Genomic DNA, 19,785 nt, shown 5'->3' with positions numbered 1-19,785 from the left:
ACAAATTCGGACTTGCATCTCTTACTTGAGAATATTCCGTATTAGTGTACTTTTAAATTTGGTATAATCTATCGTATCTCACAAGATAGGCGAAGTATTTAAAAATGTCTTAGAATTATCTGCTAATTTATTTCTAAGAATTATCAGTGAATGAAAATCTGACCATTTTCCTATCTCCTTAAGTTTTTCTGTAAAATTAAAATAGGACTATACATTATCATGGTCTTCTCCTGAAAATGCCAGAATTACAAGATTAGGGATTACAGTTTTAAAAAAAAATCTGTCTTCCATTATATTAGTATCTACCAAAGTATCACAATCACCTTTTGTATCCATAATTACTTAAGGCACAAACTCTTTACACACCACACTGATACTGATGTCAAAACTATTCGAATCCAATATTATTTTTACTCTGTCTTTATTGGACTTTATCCTGTCAGCTCTGCCATTTGTTATAAATGTTCTGTATTTGTATTTCATATTTCTCAAGCCTGCTTTGTCTTTGTTGTTCTTGTTTAAGTAAAGAACAACAAAGACAAAGCAGAGAAATACGAAATACAAATACAGAACGTTTATAACAAATGGCAGAGCTGACAGGATAAAGTCCAATTTTTTGTGTAAATGTGTTTTAAATGGTAAACTGCTGCCATTTATTTAATTCCACTGGATTTTATGTTCTCATGCTCTATATTGCTAATAATAACAAAATTACTATCTTCAGCCTGATGATCATAGGCTGCCTTGTATAAAGGATGTATGCAAGGACACTATTTCTCACTTTTTCCTATTATAATTTTGAATTACTTCCATGTATCACTTGGTTGATGCATGGTTTGAATCCAGCAAAATATCAGTAGTTAATAAATTGCTCAATCATTTTTTTCTTATAGTAATGTGAATTGATATCATTAAGTAGATTTTATGTTATGAATGTTTTATGTATATTTGCATTTATATTTCTGCATTCACAAATTAGTAATATGTAGTTGAATATGTGGTGTGTACACAGTTTGCAGTTTCATGCATTTTTTCCTTACTTTTTTAGTATCAACTGCAGCCTGCTAGTTTTTATCAGCCAGCTCACCAAGTCACTGCACCCCAGCGTGTTAATATTCCACAACAACAAACTCAGGCCCGAGTGAATGGTGTCACTGCTGTTGCAAGTAATCAGTACGCTGCAGCTGCAGCTGCAGCACGAGCAGCAACAGATCCATTTCAGCATGCTGCTCAGTCACTTTGTGTTTCTTCTATTTTGTGTCCTCCATATCAAGGTGGGTAGAATTTTTGCTTTCCATAGTCCTTTATGTGTGCAATTTTTTTCATTATGTACATTTAAGGAAAAAGAATAATATTATGAATAATGCCATTCTCTGTTGGCATTCAGTGGCGTTCATCATCTCTGTTGCACGTAGTTTATCTTCTTTGATTAGTCTAGAAAATCTGCAGCTGATTGTCTTGAGGAATTCAAAAATTATATCAAACACCTCAAGCTTTCTAGTTCTTCCAGTCTTGGATTGAGAACTGTTGTCACTTCACACCTTTTGATTTTTACAGTAGAGATAGATTGTATGATGAAAGCTATGAAGCATTACTACATCACCCTGATCTGATGGGCTTCATTTATCACTTAAAGAAGTAATGTAACTGTCTGTGACTTCAGTTACATATACTGTTATTCTACTAATCTCATGATCAACAATGCAGGTTTCACATTTGCATTGTTGATCCTGCTGTCATTTATGCTTCTACTTTTTCATGCTAAGAATCCCACGACACGCTGGGCGAAAATTTTATATAAATGAAACTTTTTTTTTTTTTAATTTCTTTTCGTGGCTGGAATTCACATTTTAAAACATTAATCCCAATATTTATCCCAAAATTATTCATTTTTCATATTTCAATGTCATAATTAAATTTCAATTAAATTAACTTCTTTGTATAAACTGAATTTTAATAAAGGAAATTCTGTGATGCACCTTGAGAGTGCATACTTCCTGTAGGTTATTTATTTTAACTTTTAAAAATATACTCACTTTTTAATTTGAATACAAAAACTTGTTAACCATTTAATCTAATGCAAAATCTGCTAAGGGGGCAAAGCTGTGTAATGAGGGTGAGACCTCTACACACAGTTCTGTGGAAATGCCCCCACCCCCCAGGCGAACAGTAATAAGTCAGCTATTGGAATGGCCTCAAAAGAGGGTGAACCTGTTCACTTTCATTATGCAAAGCATCCATGGGAATAAATTCATGTAAAAAAAAAAACATCAAAGATAAGAGAAATGTAAGTATTATTTCTCTTTCTGATAGTGATATTTTCAGAGTGGTAGGATACAAGAGCATGTGCAGGAGATTTGGAAATTTTAATCATCATTTTTGTATGAAGAAGATTATCATATTGAAAAGAAAAATTAATTTCATGTGATGTGAAATTAATTTTCACATCACATGAAACTGCACTGTCTGATGAACAACACTGCACTGTCTGATGAATTTCCTCATCTGTAGTGAAATGCTTTCCAGAAAGATGTTTTTTGAGGGGGGGGGTCAAAAAAGGTTGACCAACATTGCACAGTATAGGTCTGCATTGATTGTTCCTCCCTTTGGCAAGAATGCAACCAACAAAGAATGCCTTGGCGATCCCAGAACAATGCTGCCATGACTTTTCAGATAGTGGGAACAGTTTTGAATTTTTTGTGCAAAGGAGATTGTGGATGCCTCCAGATCATGGAGTCTTGTTTTCTTTCTCGGATGAAGTGATGAATCCAGGTTTCATCAGCTGTGACTAGGCATTCAAGAAAATCCTCGCGTTTGTCACATATCGCAACATATTTTTAGATGCATCCCCATGCATGTTACCTTTTGCTCCTTTGACAATTGTGGGGGCACCTACATCTTTCAACCAAGGACATCATGAACAATTTTGTAAAAAGTGGACTTAAGTTCTCTGCTTATGCATTTTCACTTGCCAGTCTTCAAGATCAATTATCTGTAATGCGCTCGTTGAATGCTTGGCTACCTGATGTCGATCTTGAATGTCACCACGGCCTGCTTTAAAATTGCACCAAACACACCTTCTTCATTAACATTACCTTTTTGCCATACATGCCAACCAATTCATGGTGAATGTTTTTTTTTTTCTCCTTCTATCAGCTAGTTTTTAAAGCCCACAGACCTTCAATCTATTCTCATAGGGAACATTCCATACATCTGCCACAATCTTTGTCACTCTTCTCTGGATCTTTTCCCCCACTTCTATTGGAATCTGGGTGTTCAGATCTGTGATCATTAGTCCAGATGTTATTGATCCCTGCTTGTTAGTGTATTTTCAACAATCATATAATCTGATGTGCTATTTTGATTACCTTTGCATTATGCCCTCTATACTTCATCTCCCTATCCATAATCATATCCAAATCCTTGCCTCATCAGTTTTCTGCAGTTCAGTTCCATTAGTATAGTACATAGCTTGTGATCTCTTTCCAAAGTGCATCACCGTATATTTCCACATTAAACTGGCAGCCATTTACCTTTGCCCATACTGCTAGTCTATTTAAGTATTCCTGCAGAATCTTCACATAATTTTCATTTACCATTTCTCTTCCAAGTTTAGCATCATCAGCAAACAACTGAATATTTCCTGTCATATCATTTCCTAAATCATTGATGTACAAATTAAACAATATAGAACTAAGTACTGAGCATTGTGATACACCACTAGTCACTTGTCTTCTCCTGGACTCAACATCTCCAAAAACCATTCTTTGATATCTGTCGATCAGCCACCCTCTAATCCAAATGACCAGATTCATATCTATCCCCTTTTGCTCCAGTTAATCAAAGTTCTATGTGAAATCTTGTCAAATGCTTTTCAAGTAGAAGTATCACTGAGAAGCCATTTCTCTTATCCAACTCCATTGTCACTTGATTATAAAAAAGTAATCAAATTACTAAAGCAAAATCTACCTCTACAAAATCATGTTGCCCCTTATAGAGTGTCATATTCCTATCTACTCAGTCCTGAACTCTTTTACCAATTTCTCTCAATGCCTTAACTGCCACTCCTTAGATGCTTGATCTGAGGAACTGATAATTTCTTCACAAATTTGTGCACTATATGGACCGATATGCCATCTAATCCCATTGCTGTGTTCACAGGGAGGTTTTGCAATATTTTTAGCACCTCCATTTCTTCAACCCCTATTCTCCCATCAGTCGATGACATTGCTGCATTACCACCTAGATGTTACACAGCCTGCAAAATGCTCAAGTAATTCAACTGTTTGGTTTGGTTCTGTTACTTCTTTACCATCAGCATTTTTTAAAGTAATCCTTCTATAGTCATTTTTCCTTTTACTTGTCACATAACAAAAGAACTGCTTTGGATTTCTTTTGACCTCATTTAGCTAGCTTTCATAATTAGTTTGACCTTCCTTACCATACAGTGTCACCCTTCTTCTTGCTTGTGCCTTATACTTCTCATGAGTATGCTGATCACCTTTTTTTTTCTTTATAATCCCTCTACAGTCTTTTCTGTTATTAGAAGTTATAAAGTTATCAGAACCCCATTGAAAAATGGTTTGGAGATCAGAATTTATGTTTGCAGAAGTTGATATTCTGAGTTTTTTGCAATTGGTATTATGCAGGGTTTGTCAAATGAGAGTGGAATACGATGTACTCCCATCAGCAAAACTGTGGACTTGCAGTTAGAGAAAGTGGTGGTTGTATAGAAAGAAGAGAATAGGCAAAGTAACTTCTTTGCCTATTCTTTAGTTGCACTCGCAATGTCTGCAGGTTGCAAATTATGGCATTTAGTCTACACGGGGGGGGGACAGTAACGAGGTAGTTGTTCTTACTTAGCTCTGCATAGGTCATATTCATCTTTTGCACCCTTTACTATTGAGGAGTAATGACATGCTGTGTGTGTGAGTTCTGTGATACCAGAGTAACCACTGTTCACATTTTAGTCATATAATCTGAGCCTTATACACTCAGGCAGATGTTATCAGATTCATAAAGTGTTTTCCTTTTGTTTTAAAATTTTTACAGAACATCAATATTTATTGCTGTATATACTGTGGATTATGCTTATTTTGTATATATTTTTATTTATAAAATATAGTTATTATATATAGGCTTTTTATCTGGTTGGTTTAATGTTTTTTATGAGCTTCTTTACACTGGTTTCTGTACCTGTGTTATGCTATTTCTTTTATTTATTAAGTAATGATTACCTTATGTTCTGCTATGTTGTGTATTGGTGCAGTATGATCTTAGCTTTCCCTGCATCACTAAAGTGTGCTTCATCTAAATCTTCTTCCTATATATGTCAGTGATCTTTCTCTATCTCTGACATCCTATTCATAGCTTTGCTGATGACAGCAAAGCTCCTTCATTCTCAAGACCTTAAAGTACTCGGGTGATCATGCTTCAAGATCTTCTTTACCATAGCTTTCAAACACCTAATAAGCACATCAGTGCTTATATTAAATAATGTGGGTTGTAGGTGTGGGTTGAGAAAGAAGTTTATTCATATTTTTCTTAAAGAGTTGCAGGTTTTAGTTGTTTGGGAATACTTCATGAAGAAAATGTTCCACTAGACAGCAGTAGATGGAATGAGAGAGAAGCAGTAAATTCGGTGTTTACACTTGCACTGAACAGGATGTTAGGCATCTGCTGTAGAAGTTGAACTGAGTCTGCAAGGGTGGGATCATCTATAAGCATTCCCTGTCTCCAGGAAAGCAATTCTGCTTTCCTATGGACAGCATTTACAATTTTAAGGAAATTTTAGATTCATCACGTGAGCAGTATTCTTAGGATGGGCAAATTTAGAAATGATATAGAGTTCATAGCTAAGTAGGAAATAAATAGTATCTTAAATGAAAGAGAATGTCTGATTTTTTTAGATGTTGAGGAAGCTATTGATGTGATGTGTTGATATCAGGGGAGACATCAACATGTAGACAACAAATGTCATTCCAAGCAGAGAGATCTGATCTTGTCTAGTGATTATTGTATTGGTAAGGGTAGGTTGGTTGAAATCCCTTTTATGGGAGAAAATGCAAGACTGCATATTTTGGTAGTGTTGAAGGTGACTAGATAGTCCTCGTCCCATTGACTAGTGGTATGTAAGTCAGTGTTTAAATTGATACTGATTGAAGGTGATTAAGAAGCTTGGAACATTTGAGTACTGCATCGTTTGTCAAATGAGTAAGATGAAGAGTACTTTTAGTGTGTGTGTGCACATTAACTTCTTTCATATTTTTTTTGTGCTGGGACATGGTGTTAATAATAAGTTGCCCATGTCCAGAACAGAAACCATTAGGTATTTATGATTATTATTAATGGACTTTTCCTCTAAATTTTCGTGAATATTTCCTGGATTTATTTCTTACTTCACTCTTTTTATATTGCACACTTATTCATATTAACTTCCAATGTTTACATATTTTATATAATGAATTATATAACTACTTTTTTTATAAGAAGGATATAGCTTTGTTTGTTAAAGATGCCCAGAAATTCTTGTTTAATCTTTTATCCAAGCGTAAACAAACAAACTTTGTGCATCAGATACCTTCATGACTGTGCTCTTTGTATATAATGTCTAATGACTTCATATTAATTGCCTTATCATCCCATAATTCAAAGTACACATCCTTTTGGGTGTGCATAATACTGTATGCGAGCCTGTGTAGCTCAGTCAGTATAGACAAAGCCTTTTGGTCGGAAAGACCTGGGGTTTGATCCCCATCCATGATGTGAGGAACCTTTATCTGGTCTCTTTCAAGGAAAGGTGAGTTAGCCAGTCTCATACGATCTGGACCTGTGGACACATGTGAATTACAGTCATAAATACTTACGACAATATGTGAAAGAGATAGGGTCACTACATGTCGTTACGCCCATAGTTAACCATGTCACATCATGGTAGTCAATCTCCTAGATAGGAGACGACACATAAATGGGAATACTATATGCGTTATGGGAAAGGCCACCACCCAGACTGGTTTCAACCTTTATTGAGGGTGAATTATATTGAATTATTAGTTATATATTAAATTAAAGATGCCAAGAAAATATATTCTTGTTTAATCACTTATCCAAGTATTAACAAACAAAGTTCCTTTTTTTAATTATTTTTTATTACTTAGGATTGAATTCTCCTGCTAAGCATGTTGTACCTGTAGTAGCACAAGCTGCTCAACCTCAGACCTTACAAATTCAGCCATCTCTGCTTACTCAGGTAATTATAACTGTAGAATTAGTCGATGTAAGAGTGTTATTGAAGTTTTTTCTTTTATAATTAAATTAGATTACCAATAAATTAAAAATTATTTAATACATATAAAATTAACTAAATTAATAAACATTGACAATATGTAGGTAGAAAACGCTTAACAGAAATGCATCATGAGTGCACATCAATAATTAAGGTATATCAACCATCAGGAACCTGAAATGTGGAAAGCCACATATTTGAAGGGTATGCAGAAAATTCACTAAAAACATTCTTTGAAGACAGTATGGAACAACAATTCACCAAACATCAGTTAGCCAGTTAAATGTCTCTTCATTGGTGAAAATCTTCTCATATGTGAAGAGGATATCTCTGTCTGTTGTTTGTCACCAGAGAAATGCCTTTGATTTTATCATCCTCCATTGCATAAGTTTTGGTGTTAGGAATTGTCCAGCAGAACGACGATAGACTTTCACCCCCCCAGGTCACCATTTAGTACATGTGACATTGTTCTCTGTAAAATGTTCATCTCTCTTCACTTTTTGTGCTCTCACAGGATTGTGGCAGAGGCATGCCTTTAGCCCTCGCAAGCTGTTGTATCCTAATGAAGCGTGGTCACCCTATGCTTTGGCAGTCAGATATGTCTTCTGTGTTGTTATAACAGTTAATAGTCCAATACACAATCCATATTTAAAATAACAAGTAGCTGCGCAGCCTGGTGGAGTGCTATTACAGCTACATGGTTCTCATAATCTCTTTACTGCATGTTAACCCATATAGCTTGATAGTGTTGTGTTGTTATATATGCAAATTTACTTATGTCGCACCTTTCAAACGCACAAATCAATTACTCAAAGTACAAACCTGGATTCTTGGTTCTATCTCCTTTTAAAGCATAAACACATTTATTTAATTTAAAGACTGCTCCAATTTATGCCCTATAATAACAAATTATACTATTCAGGGAGATACTTCCAATAACCCAAAATGTGTAACTATCTGTTAACTCCCTCAGTCAGTCGTGGCCAAAATACCTCGCTTTAAATTTACCCTCCTGCGACAAGTACATATTTTTAGAGCGGCGAGTTGACACTCTTAATCAGGCAGGACTCAGTTTGGAAAAAGAATACACGTTTATTCTACAACCTCAATATACACTAAATATATTTCTATCATCTAAGGCAGTGCTTCCCAAACTTCTGAATGTCAGGGCCCCCTTTGCAAAAATTTAAATATTTCACGGCCCCCCTCAAAAAAAAATCGTAATAGAGAGATATATTATTATAATATTTATTGTATTTATATTCAATACAAAACATACACAGCGAATATTGCAAAAATCAAATACTTATATTACATTTTTTGCCTCTTACCGTTTGGTTCTGAAGACGATGCAGGCTGTTCTGGTAAAATATGAAATACTGTCCTTCTTTTTTGAGTCTGTTTCTGCTTCTTCTGATTGTTCGCGGGAATTTTTTTTTATTTTTTATCAGCCACTTATCCATCTCAGGGTTAAATTTTTTAACGTAGAATAGATCAAATAATATCACCACTTATCGATACTGACACACCACAGACTGATAACATGAAATTAGTGAATATTACCTGAATAAGGTAATCCCCGGACCAGGAACATTTTTCTCTTTTGTGACTTTTCTCCCTTTACGGCAATTAAGCCTAACGTGAAACAGCAAAGGCAGGTTATTAAAATGTGCATATGATTGGTGCGGTATTAACAAAAGATCGCGCAATCGAAAGATAAAAGCATAGCTGACAATTGAGTTGAAATGCTAACTCTCTTCAACAGAATTCCATATGTGAAACTGCCATAACATTCATTATATATATATATATATTACTTAGTTTTAACACTTTTACGAATTTTAACACGTTCGGTTGAATTTTATTGCTGCCTTGGGAAATCGAACTCGCACACATCTAATTAATAACAAGTTTTTAGTTAGCTACTGTGTTTGCCCATGCAACATGTGGTTTGATTTCAGTCTATACAGCATAGTTTCTGTATGAGGGGACATGTGATTCATTAATTAGTGTGTTTTTATCCTAGTAGTCCCTAATTGCACTATTTGTTGAGAAATATATTACACAGACTCCCCATACCTTATTCACTGGCATAATAAAAGTACTTGTTTTTATTGCCTCTGCAGTATAGTGGCTTTTAGGGAGTGCGTGTTGTTTACCACTGCAAGGGAGTTACTATCTCCCCACATGAACTTGTTTAAGCTTTTTTTCATGTGTGAAGTATATGCCAAACTTTTATTGGTAACAGAAAACTAGCTTGGATGACAGTGATAATATAAAACGAGTTTTGATATCTATATAAAGTCAATATCAACAGTCCCTGATTACGAACACATGATGAAAGGGACAGGAAGATTTGGAGCTTCCCTGGAGAGCATTCGAAGTAAATACAATTAACCACTGCTTTGAAATGAAACATATGAATAAGCAATATTTACTAATATTCATTAAGCGCTGAAATACGCAGGAAGCAAAGTTTGTGAACCAACACCAATGTGCGAATTTTTCCATTAAAATATAAAAAATAACAAAAAAGAAATAATAAAAGTTAAATACGTCTCTTTTAAAATAAAAAATCTACTTAGTCTTAAAACATTTTAAATTTGTTTTCATTATTTCACGGCCCCTCTCAACAAAACCTGCGGCCCACAGTTTGGGAAGCGCTGATCTAAGGCACTTTGTACCGTATCAATCCACCTATATCTTGGTCTTCCTCTGGGTCGTTTTGCTGCTAACCTGGCACAGAACACTTGTTTTGCTAATCTTTCTTCGCCCATTCTGTTTAAGTGACCATACAACCTGAGATTAGCTCTGCTAACGCATTCCTGGATGTTGACAAATCAAGTTCTTTCCTAATATCCTCATTTTTAATATGATACTGCCATTGATGCCATCTGTTCATGCCTATAATCTTTCTCAAGACTCTCATATCTGCGGTCTCTAGTCTTTGGTCAAGTGTTTTACTTCTGACCCAGCTCTCAGATCCATACGTTAAAACTGGTTTGAACACTGTCTTGTATACAGCTAATTTAGTGTTCTGACTAATTTCTCTCTTATTCCATATGAATTTATTCAATTGACTTCCTACCGTACCAGCTTTGCTGATTCTGTTGTCTATTTCTATATTTAATTTACCATCTTCAGTAAAAATTGTGCCTAAGTAGCTGAAATGTTTCACTTGCTCCACAGGTTCTCCATTCAAAATACAGTTGACATTTTCAATGATTCTGCCTATATTCATTGTCTTTATCTTTTTATTGCAGACTTTCATACCATATCTATTACAACATCTACTCAATTTAGTCAGAGAATCCTGCAGACTTGTAGTGGATTTATTTAGAAGTATAATATCATCCGCATAAAACAAAGAGCTGACATTAACATCTCCAATTTTGATATGTTTAATACCACTTTCCTTCATAATGTACATCCTTGTCTCACACCAGATTTAACATTAAACCATCTTCCTGTACTTCCTTCAATTCTAACTGCTGACTTACAACTCAAATAAAGACTAAATATTGCTTGATATAATGCCCCATTGACACCATATAACTGTAGCGTATTGAATAGCTTCTCTCTTGGCACCTTGTCATATGCCTTTTCCAAATCGACAAAACTTAAATACAGAACTTTGTTATATTCCCATGTTTTCTCAACTATTTGGCATGAAGTGAAGATCTGATCCTGACAGCCTCTCTTTGGCCAGAATCCAGCTTGTTCTTCACCAAGCTTTTCTTCCACAATTCTTCTCAACCGTTTCTCAAGTATACTTGCATAGATCTTGCCAGGAACACTCAGTAGGGAAATACCTCTGTAATTCTCACATTCAATTTTATTTCCCTTTTTATATATGGGTACTATGAGAGCTCTACTCCAATCATCGGGAATTCGTCCCTCTGTCCAGGCTTTCGGAACTATGCAGTGCAGCCACTGTAAGACTCTTATACCACCATATTTCAGCATTTCTGGTCGAATATCATCTACTCCTGCTGCCTTTCCACATTTCAAGCCTTTGATGGCTTTTCCTACTTCAATTCAATTCAAGTAATTCAATTCACTTCAATTCAAGCATTAAATTCTAGATTCACAATTCCTATCTCTGCAACTTTATGTTGCACCTTTCAAACGTACAAATCAATTACTCCAATTGATTTGTGTGTATGTCAGGCTCAAGCCTAATTGAACAAGTACTTAAAAATTCACCAGTTGATATTGTTCTGCTTTATCAAGTTTCTTGCATCCAAAATTCTTCACTCACTCACAGGCTTCCAAAACACAAATAATAAAACGTCTACATTACCTTCACATGATATCTGAATTGGTCTGCTGGCTGATACTGTCGTGGAAGAAACTGAGGCTCGATTCTTTGTTTGGACACGTGTAGCGTTATGTTTCTGCTAAGTGGCTATCCTCGATAAGCACAATGGCTACCTTCGTTATCTGAGGACATCACGGGAACATCAACGACTCAGCACCCGCCTGTAATGAAAGTGTTAGCTGCGTCGTGCCGGAACTCCTTCTGTAATTTCAGGAACTGCTCAATTCAAACTTCTCGCTGCCACACATCCTCGCCCGCCGTTCTCCTGGAACCAGCTACCTCGACCTTCTCCTTACAACGACGAAATCCCAAGGAAAAAAGCCTTGTTCCTCCTCCTGCAATCCCTTATATTTCACATCACATAACGCCCCCTATTTCCTCCTGAAATACCTTGTGCACGCTATGTTAGTCTCGAACTCCGAATGATGTCAGCACTTTTTTTTCTGTAGCAGGAAATCACGTGACTGCTGTTATGCACACCTGCTTCTAGTATCACACAGCCTCAGGCACTTACACGTACCAAACCTTTGGACCTACTCTTACATTTAGCTCAGCAGAATATTTAAGTTAATTTTATTTACAGTGTACAATACTAAATCCTGATTTATAATTCATAAAAAAACTTCTAAATAATATAATATAATTCCAAATCTGTCATGCATCTTTAAAATTTTATAAGCTACATTTTATTATCGGGGTGCTTAAGTGTCAAAGCTGTATAACTGAGAGGAGACCTCCACATAGCCTTTAAAGGATTGCGGAGAACCGACCATGGCTTCTAACCTAATGTCCAATCCTCACCTTCTCGTGGTGCACCCTGTTGGGTATCTACTTGGATACTGAACGGACAATGATGGTCTGGCAAATTGGGATTTAGCTGACCAAATTGTATTCTTATTGGCTTAAACCAGAATACAAAATGATGGTACAACATGACAAAATTTCATGCCTGATGGGGCGTTGCCTGGTTAAACAAGGTCCCCGTTGTTTTTGCCAGGGAACCATGGCAAACAGCAAAAAGTCAGCTACTGGAACAAATCTGAAAACACACCCCAACTCAACATTACCAGAGTTAAAGATCGGTACTATCAACATTAGAAGCCTGAATGGAAAAGAAATGGATCTAGCTGAGGAATTAGATAAGTACCAGATCGACATAATAGGGGTGACTGAAACAAAAAAGACAAAAACTGGTGAGATCTTTCTGAGTAATAAATACAAAATGTTATATTCAGGGAATGACAAAAAAGGAAAAGGAGTAGCCATAGTATTCAACACAAAATACGAGGCTAATCTTCTTGAATGGCAGTCAGTCTCAAGTAGAGTAATGAGGACAAATTTGAGAATGGGGAACTGGACAATGAGACTTATTTGTGCCTATGCTCTCACAGAAGGTTCTACTAAGGTAGAAGTGGAGGAATTTTTTGATGCTTTAGAAAAAGCAACAGACACGATGAAAAAGGAAAAGTTGGTCCTTGTTGGGGATCTGAATAGCAGATTAGGAAATGATTGTGAGACATACAAAAATATATTGGGAAAATTTGGAGGAAAGAGCAAAGCTAATAATAATGGCAAATATCAGTTGGATTTCTGCTCAGGACATGGACTGGTTATTACTAACACCATGTTCCAACATAAAAATATGCACAAATTCATGTGGAGAGAAGAGGCAAGGAATAAGAAAAGTCTCATTGACTATGTTATTGTTGATAGTGATGTTTTCTCCCTGGTGCAGGACATCAGAGTGTACAGAGGATTTGAAATTGGAAGTGATAACTATTTAGTCTTGAGAACAGGAATCTGGAGAGTTTGAGAACAGGAATCAAACCTTGGAGATTCAGTGGCGAGCCTTGAAGATAGCCCTGATTGATTCAGCTAGAGAGGCATGTGGTGAAGTTGTCTGCAAGGATAGAAAAATTAGAACTCCATGGTGGATACAGGAAGTTAAAGAGGGAGCGAAGAAAAAGAAGAAAGCATATCAAAAGTTCCTGACAAATAAGTCAGCATGTGCTCTTAGAGAATATAGAGACAAATGCAAGAATGCTAAACACTGTGTTAAATTAGCTAAACAAAAGTCATGGGAGGACTTTGGCAAGAACATAGAAAATAAATATCAAGAAGGTGGCAAAATATTCTGGAGGTTGTTGAAGAACCTTAGAAATGGAGGAAAGAATGCTGTAAAAGGAGTAAAGCGATGATAAAGGTGACATGAAAACGGAAGAAAAAGATATCCTTGAAGTATGGAGTAATTATTTCGAAAAATTGTTAAATGAAACAAGCAGTGATGACAGCGCATTGGTAAAAAAACACTGACCAGACATGCAGTCAGGAATACATATCCATACTTGAAGTAGAAAAAGGCATCAAAGGCTTGAAATGTGGAAAGGCAGCAGGAGTAGATGATATTCGACCAGAAATGCTGAAATGTGGTGGTATAAAAGTCTTACAGTGGCTGCACTGCATAGTTAAGAAAGCCTGGACAGAGGGACGAATTCCTGATGATTGGAGTAGAGCTCTAATAGCACCCATATATAAAAAGGGAAATAAAACTGAATGTGAGAATTACAGAGGTATTTCCCTACTGAGTGTTCCTGGCAAGATCTATGCAAGTATACTTGAGAAATGGTTGAGAATTGTGGAAGGAAAGCTTGGTGAAGAACAAGCTGGATTCAGGCCAAATAGAGGCTGTCAGGATTAGATCTTCACTTTACAACAAATAGTGGAGAAAGCATGGGAATATAACAAAGAGCTGTATTTAAGTTTTGTCGATTTGGAAAATACATATGACAAGGTGCCAAGAGAGAAGCTATTCAATACGCTACAGTTATATGGTGTCAATGGGTCATTATATCAAGCAGTACTTAGTCTTTATTTGAGTTGTAAGTCAGCAGTTAGAATTGAAGGAAGTACAGGAAGATAGTTAAATGTTAAATCTGGTGTGAGATAAGGATGTACATTATCCTCTCTGTTATTCATTATCTATATGGATCACATTATGAAGGAAAGTGGTATTAAACATGATATCAGAATTGGAGATGTTAATGTTAGCTCTTTGCTTTATGCATACGATGTTATACTTCTAAATAAGTCCGCTACAAGTTTGCAAGATTCCCTGACTAAATTGAATAACTGTTGTAATAGATATGGTATGAAGGTCAGCAATAAAAAGACAAAGACAATGAAAATAGGTAGAAACGTTGAAAATATCAACTGTGTTTTGAATGGAGAACCTGTGGAACAAGTAAAACATTTCAGCTACTTAGGCACAATTTTTACCGAAGATGGTAAATTAAATATAGAAATAGACAACAGAATCAACAAGGTGGGTATGGTAGGAAGTCAATTGAATAAATTCATATGGAATAAGAGAAAAATTATTTGGAACACTAAATTAGCTATATACAAGACAGTGTTCAAACCAGTTTTAACTTATGGATCTGAGAGCTGGGTCAGAAGTAAAACACTTGACCAAAGACTAGAGACCGCAGATATGAGAGTCCTGAGAAAGATTAGAGGCGTGAACAGATGACATAAGTGGCAATGTGATATTAAAAACGAGGATATTAGGAAAGAACTTGACATTATCAGCATCCAGGAATGCGTTAGCATAGCTAATCTCAGGTGGTATGGTCACTTAAACAGAATGGGTGAAGAAAGATTAGCAAAACAAGTGTTCTCTGCCAGGTCGGCAGCAGAATGACCCAGAGGAAGACAAAGATATAGGTGGATTGATACGCTACAAAGTGCCTTACACTGTAGATATAAGAACTGATATTGTTGGAGTCTTGACAAGTAACAGACTGATTTGGAGGAAAATTGTAGATAGGAAGTTAGTAATGATGTAATTTTTTTCATGTAGTACTATCATATCCTGTACACTCCGTGAGGGTACATGGCAGGAATTTGATGATGACATTTTATTATCTTTATATTTCGCACCTTAAACACAATAATATTTGTTTTTTACTGAATGCAACTATTTTCTACTATGAACAATTCACTGTGCTAAGTTGTACTTGTTGAAATCTGAATGTTCTACTGAAACGAAGTCACAGGACCATTCAGAGTTCAACAACAGCTCTCTACTGATAAACACATTAATGTTGGTTGCACACAGCACTATTAACTGAACTGGGTCTCGCATAATTCTATGGGCAGTGTGGGGATGTGCAGAAGTTGTAACAGCATTTATGGCAAGAATGTGTATATATAATCTACTAAGGAATTTTCTATGATTCCTTAGGAACACTTTGTTTTTGTGTTTTCAGAAGTTAATATCCTACCTTTCCTGTACTTCTCTCTCTCTCTCTCTCTGTGTGTGTGTGTGTGTGTGTGTTAATTAAAAAAACACACACTAGGGTTTTTTCACCCTGAAACCCTAGTGTGATCCCAGAATGATCCATCTAATTCTCTTTTGAATATTTAGGAATTAGTTATCTCTGTTCTTTCTTGTAATAATAGTCTGTTCTGTAAAGGTTATGATTATGCTGTAACATAACACCAATGCAGATAAATTGGGGACTTCTATTGTTTTGACAAAGAACAACACATCTTGCATATTATACTGCTAGGAAATAACGTTTTGAAGCTGCTCACTACCAATTTATTTCTATCGGTGTTTATCACACTTTTTGTTTTTAACTGTAATCTAGTACCGACTTGTACAGATAAAGCAGGAGTATTTTCCAGATTCAATAAAAGAGAATATTGGTGTGATGATGGTGGCTGGCTTCCTCTGAGAAGTTAGTCACCATCACCACACAAATTCTGTTATGCTGAAAATGTAGCATTGAAGAAAACATTAAAAACATCTCAAACATTTGTCTATTCCACTATCTAATAATTTCATCATACCCGAACTTTATGATTGCAAGTGCTTCTCTTTTGAACACATCAGTCACAAGACCTATAGTCTTGCTCCAGAAATGGCATCATTTGGTGAGAATTCATTTGTCAAAAAAATTATACAGCAAGGGTATCACTTCAAGATAACCCAGCAGAAATGCCCACTGAAAAAATCTGCTATAAGTAAATTAAACTTACCAAATGATCCTGACACATCTGATGGTGTATTGAATATATTTCCAGAGGACAGGATGGACACTGGCCATTATATGCTTCCCAAATCAACTTATAAATATATGAATATGACAATGGTGAGCCATCAACCTCTTGGGAATTTAACTTACTAAATTCCCAGCCAAATTGGAATTAAGGGAAATGAGAATGTAGATGCAGCTTTTATATCAGCTCATACTTTTTTCACTTACTGTGTGTTAGTCCCATATACAAATTACAGGCAGTTTATAAGATCTAATTAACCAATGGAAGGAAGCACTGACAAGCAAATTACATAAGATAAAGCATTAAATTAAGTTTTGGCAGTCTAGTCAACATAGAAATGGAAGAGGCTCCACATAGTTCACAGTCATCTTACACATTCTTTTGTATTGATGGCTGATGCCCACCTATATATTAACAATGTGCCATGTGTCTCACCATCTGATGGATTGCCAGTACTCCATACCAGAAAGGAATGATTTTTTTTTACTGCACAGGCAGATCTTAACACACTCTGATAAATTGCATAAAGTTTTTAACTATTTAAAAATAATAAATGTGTACAAGTGCATTTTGATTATAAATTTATTTATATGGAGATACTGCTTTGCTTAACTTGATTTTTTTTTAAAAAAATTGTTTTTTGTATATAATATTTTTTATTTATTGATTTAACTTTTCATTACTGTTTACTATTACATTGAGTATTGCTGCAACCTTTAGTTTGGTGCAGTATGACCTTTGCTGTACTTGCACCAATAGACCTCTAATCAACTAACCTTCAAGCTACTGTTCAATTTCTCTCACCTCTTCTCTCTACTTAAATCAACACTCAAATCCTGCCCTAACTTGATTTATTAGTTGAAGGCTCATCTAATAAACAGCCACCATTATGGATTCCATCACTGTTATACAAGGGATGCTCGATTACGTCAGCTATTTCTGGACAAATATTGTAGAAATAACAATTCTGAAGTAGTTACCTTTGATATTTCCAAGGCTTTCGACTGGGTCTGACAAAGGTTTATGAAATATGCTCCTATCCGTTAGTCTGCTCCCCCTTCTGCAATTAGCTACCAGCTTTCTGACTGGATGCACACTTTATAGTGATGATGGATAGTTCTTTATCTTCTAACTATGCAACTAAGGGGTCTCACAAAGGTCTGTTGTTTTGCCCAGTCTCATCCTTCTATATATCAAAGATCAACTCCACTTGACTGTCTATGCAATTATCCGATACATAGTTTTGCTGATTGCATTGCATTCTTTGTTTTCATCTCTCAAGCCTTGCAATGTCCAAATCAACACAGTCTCCAACCTTTACTTGCCTAAATTTCAATTTGCAAGATATTTATCAATGGGAGTTTGGATAATTTTTCAGGTTCTATCATATGTTCTAAATGCTAGCAAAACACAACTCCAGTTTTATTTTCTACAAATTTCTTCCAATCATACTTTGACCACATTTAATTCTCTCTTGGCACAAGCATGTTACAAGTATGCCATAAGTTGACTAATCTTTATACCTGCCAAGAACTTTTGAGAAATACATCCTTTGCATTATGGATATGTAGCATTGATGATATTTTGCTATTTGGAGTCTTCCTAGTTACAACTTCAGATATTATTACACAACACAAGTCACCTTCATCCATTATTTATGAATCCACTAGTTGTTTCCATTTCTTGGATTTTTTTTTTCAAGAGAATGTCCAGCCTGTCCAAAATAGGAAAGATTGTTAGATTCTAAATGAAGGAATCTTGGAAAGAAATCATTCAAAGAGAAAGATAGCTGACAAAGAGAAATACCTGCACATCAGCTGTAATTAAAAGTGAAACTATTTCAAGTGTCTTATATTTAAGCTGATGTGATTATATTAAGATTTCATTTTTAAGTATGTCTAAAAAGAGTGATAATCTGATTTAAATTTAAGCCTCACTTAAGCTATGTAAAATTTACTGTGAGTCATCTAAAAAGTTGCTAAGTAATAATTCCTGGAAGGCATAAAGCTACCCATGTTCAGCGTAACGCTAGTGGCTATAGCTTACTCAGAAAATTACGTTGCCATCTATTCTGTGAATCCAAGTATAACAGTGTCGTAAAAGCGAAGGATGAACCCAAAAGGGTGAAAAGATAAGGGCCGTGTGCAAAAAGGGGCCTGAGAAAAGAGGGCGCTCTATAGAAGAATATAAGGGGTTGAGCCCATATCGGAAGACTCTCTCTGGTCGTAACGTTTTCCTGTTTTGGTGGTTCAGAATTAAGGGGCAGTTTCGCGTAATGGGGGGGGGGTGAAGTCTGTGATAAGATGTTGGACTGCGAGTGTTCTTAAAATGAAGTAAGATTCTATGCAAAGCTGAAGGTAAAAATTCCAGTCCTAGCAGAATCAAGCCGTCGCTGAAAAGTCCCATCGAGTTGTTCCTGAAACGCAAAGATTTGAGTCTGTTTTCGGCAGAAAGAATGAAGATAGCATAACTGCTACGTTGCCGTATGGACAGCCAATAGATGAGAAGTATCCAGACATACACGTGGTGCGGAAAAAGCTCGGTAAGGTGCAATTACTCTAATTTTGTGTGAAAGTTCATTAGAAGAGAGAGAAGATTGCTTACGAATGTGAAATTAAGAACTGTATTCTAAAGAACTCTGTGGACAGTCTCTATTTAGAAAGTTAACCTCCTTTGAGAGTAAGAAGAATTGTTTGGAAGAGATCTTTTGTAATTTTGTATGCGATAGGATTAACTTGATGCGATAAGAATAGTAGAATTTAGTATCTCAGTAACATTAGAATGTTTGTTAGTTTTCTCTTGCGAGTAATACTACTGAAAGGTATTTAGCTTAACTTCATATCATTTGCTATCTATCCCAATATGCAGTTACTGTGTTTAGCATGCTTTATAAGATTTAATTAATTTAGAAAGTGTTAGCCTCTTAATTCGGGTTTTATTTAGTATTGAGCATAATTGAGTGCATGAATTTTGTATTGTGTTTTAGATATTCCAATAAACATGTCATATTTACCTGAACCTGAGTCATGCCTGATTACGATTCCAACTTACCACTTATAAAAATAGAACCTATTTTGGCGGGAAGGATTTAGAGAGTGAATATAATAATAGATTT

At 35.7% G+C, this 19,785-nt stretch overlaps 1 protein-coding gene across 4 annotated transcripts in view; it reads left to right on the top strand.

Annotated features, from left to right (window-relative positions):
- LOC150092678 (uncharacterized) overlaps positions 1–19,785 on the top strand; it is a 387,183-nt gene that overhangs the window by 211,048 nt on the left and 156,350 nt on the right. For all 4 annotated transcript variants that reach the window (XM_090414782.1, XM_090414783.1, XM_090414781.1 and 1 more), the window contains exons 13-14: positions 1,049–1,274; positions 7,158–7,249. In XM_090414782.1, the coding sequence (XP_090270908.1) occupies positions 1,049–1,274; positions 7,158–7,249 (318 nt within the window). The remainder of the gene's footprint in view (positions 1–1,048; positions 1,275–7,157; positions 7,250–19,785) is intronic.

The sequence above is a fragment of the Typopeltis vanoorti genome, chromosome 25 (genome assembly GCF_054136105.1).
Source record: "Typopeltis vanoorti isolate ZY-2024b chromosome 25, IOZ_Tvanoo_1.0, whole genome shotgun sequence".
NCBI lineage: Eukaryota > Metazoa > Arthropoda > Arachnida > Uropygi > Thelyphonidae > Typopeltis > Typopeltis vanoorti.
This window is presented reverse-complemented; position numbering and strand designations above follow the sequence as displayed.